Genomic DNA, 2,883 nt, shown 5'->3' on the forward strand with positions numbered 1-2,883 from the left:
GGGTGGGGGTGGGGGGACAGGGCGGCGGTCGCGGCGTCTCTAACTCCGCCAAGTCCCCGCAGTCCTGGCGCACGGCTCCCGCCTGGGTGGCCCGGGGCCTCTCGGACGCCCAGGCCGTGCTGAGCAGCCTGCCCAGCCCCGAGCTGTTTCCCGGCGTCGCCCCAACTCTGGAGCTGCTGGCGTCCGCGGTGAAGTGCGGGTACATTTCCCGAGAGGACAACGCGTCCCCTGGGAGCAGGGACATGTCTGTGGAATGCATTGCCCGAAGACCCGCCAGGGGCCTTGTGTGGCAGGAAGAGACTTGAGTCCTGAGTCCACGGGGGACGCTGACCCCACGTCCCATGGGCGAGGCTCTACTTCTCTGGGTACCAGCAGCCCAGAACCGAGTCTCCATGGCAGTTCCCACGCCCTGGTTTGAGCCTTCAGTGTCTCCTATGAGATTCTATGAATCTGTGACTCCTGCATCTCTCCACTGGAGAGGCCTGGTCCCTTAGGGATCAGGCAGTGACAGAGCCTGAAGTCCTTAGGTTACTGCAGAATTTTGGGTTCTGTCACCCTTGTGTCTTTTGTATTTGTGAAATCCCCGAGTAGCGGGCTACTCTGTCTTTCATTATTAAATATTCTTGCATTTGCACTGGTCGTTCCCCTGTGATCACTCTGAGCGGCACTTTCAGTTAAAAATGCTCAGCCAGGGCAATCAGGTGACGTGAGTGCACTCTGACCCCACCTCTTAACCACGGTGTGACTGGGCAATCACTTCTCTGCGGCCTCGGTTTCCTCACCCACACCGTGGCGTTATCATCCTTCCTTTGCGGACGAGTCGTGTACGTTGACGTAGCATTTACTCAGCTTCCAGTGGAGGCCATAGGATGGTCTCTATCAAATAACCACACACACCTCAATACACAAGTGATTGCACTTCTTTATTTGTCCAAGCCTGTGGGCTGGAGAGCTTTGCTGCCAACTGCAGGGCTCCTTGTCAAGGTCACACAGCAGGTGAGGGTAGAGCCAGGTTTGAATCCCAGACCCTTCAGCTCCATGGTCCATGCTCTTTAAAATATATATATAATCCCTAGCCTGCTTGGCTCACTGGATTGAGCATTGGCCTGCAGACTGGGGGGTCCTGGGTTCAATTCTGATAAAGGGCACATGCCCAGATTGGGGGCTTGATCCCCAGTAGGGGAGAGTGCAGGAGGCAGCCAATCAATGATTCTCTCTCATTGATGTTTCTAGCTCTATTTCTCTCTCTGAAATCAATACAAATATACTAGTATATAAAATAAAAATAAAATGTTTTTAATTGATTTGAGAGAGAGGAAGGGAGAGGGAGAGAGATAGAAGCATCAGTGGTGAAAGAGAATCATTGACCAGCTGCCTCCTGCACACCCCCTACTGGGGACTGAGCACACAATCTGGGTATGTGTCCTTACCAGGGATCCAACCCTGACCTCCTGGTTAATTGGTGGACATTCAACCACTGAGCTACACAGGCCAGGCCGCAGACTATTTTTAAAATACGTCACAACACTAAGCTTCTCGCTCACTCTATCAATGATACTTATATTTAAAAATAGAGGCCTGGCCGAAACCGGTTTGGCTCAGTGGATAGAGCGTCGGCCTGCGGACTGAAAGGTCCCAGGTTCGATTCCGGTCAAGGGCATGTACCTGGGTTGCGGGCACATCCCCCATAGGAGATGTGCAGGAGGCAGCTGATCGATGGTTCTCTCTCATCGATGTTTCTAACTCTCTATCTCTCTCCCTTCCTCTCTGTAAAAAAATTAATAAAATATATTAAAAAAAAAATAGAGGCCTGGTGCATGAATTTGTGCACGGTGTGATTCCTAGGCCTGGCCAGTGATCAGGGCTGAATAGGGCCATCTCACCCAGTCCCAATAGGGGCCTGCCGGCCAGAGGGAGGAGCAGGAGGAGGGAACAGGGGAGGTTGGTCAGCCATGGGAGGGTGGCTGTGGGAGTGTACTAACCACCAGGGGGCAGACACGCAACACAGGAGCTGCCCCCTGGTGGTTAGTGCTCGTCATAGTGACTGGTTGACCGGTCCTTCCAATCATTCATGTTGTTCGGTTGTAACGGTTGCTTAGTCTTTTATCCTATACTAGAGGCCTGGTGCACCAAATTCGTGTACGGTGGGGTCCCATCAGCTCAGCCTGCACCCTTTCTAATCGGGGACCCCTTGAGGGATGTCCAACTGCCGGTTTAGGCCCGATGATGGATCAGGCCTAAAACGGCAGTCGGACATCCCTCTCACAATCCAGGACCACTGGCTCCTAACTGCTCACCTGCCTGCCTGCGTGAACGCCCCTCACTGCCCCCCTCTGCCAGCCTGGTCACCCCTCATTGTCCCCCCTGTTGGCCTGGTTGCCCCACACAGCTTGCTTGTTCAGTCATTTGGTCATCCCTCACCATCCCCCTGCCAGCCTGATCACCCCACGTAGCCTGCTGCTCAGTCATTTGGTCATCCCTCACTAATACCTCTGCCGGCCTTGTCGCCCCACTCAGCCTGTTCCATCATCCATTTGTTTTTTTCGGATGTGACGGCCTCTGACTCTTTATATATATAGATAATAAAAGCTTAATATGCAAATCCTCCTCTCCACCGAGAGTTCCACAAGGAGTTCAACTGGGGCAGGGCTGGCCAACTGCCCACGGCTCCTCCCCCTGGCCAGCCCTGACCCCATTTGGCCCCCACCACCCCGATCAGGGTGGGCTGGCTGGACCCCACTCATGCACGAATTTGTGCACCAGGCCTCTAGTATATATAGATGTAGGCAAACTACATTGTGCCCCTGATGTTGTCATGGGTTCAATACTACATTGTGGCAAAGCCTCCGTGATGGAGTGAGGCATAAAGTACTCCCAGATCAT

General features: G+C 53.6%; 2 protein-coding genes across 3 annotated transcripts in view; both read left to right on the top strand.

The window, feature by feature from the left end:
• LOC111827555 (interferon lambda-4-like) overlaps positions 1-418 on the top strand; it is a 1,630-nt gene extending 1,212 nt beyond the window's left edge. Inside the window, exon 5 of the mRNA XM_023760559.1 lies at positions 294-418. Coding sequence (XP_023616327.1) covers positions 294-418 — 125 coding nt within the window. The remainder of the gene's footprint in view (positions 1-293) is intronic.
• LOC102440098 (interferon lambda-3-like) overlaps positions 1-2,883 on the top strand; it is a 63,456-nt gene that overhangs the window by 57,719 nt on the left and 2,854 nt on the right. The window lies entirely within an intron of this gene.

Source organism: Myotis lucifugus, unplaced genomic scaffold (genome assembly GCF_000147115.1).
Source record: "Myotis lucifugus unplaced genomic scaffold, Myoluc2.0 scaffold_185, whole genome shotgun sequence".
Lineage (NCBI taxonomy): Eukaryota > Metazoa > Chordata > Mammalia > Chiroptera > Vespertilionidae > Myotis > Myotis lucifugus.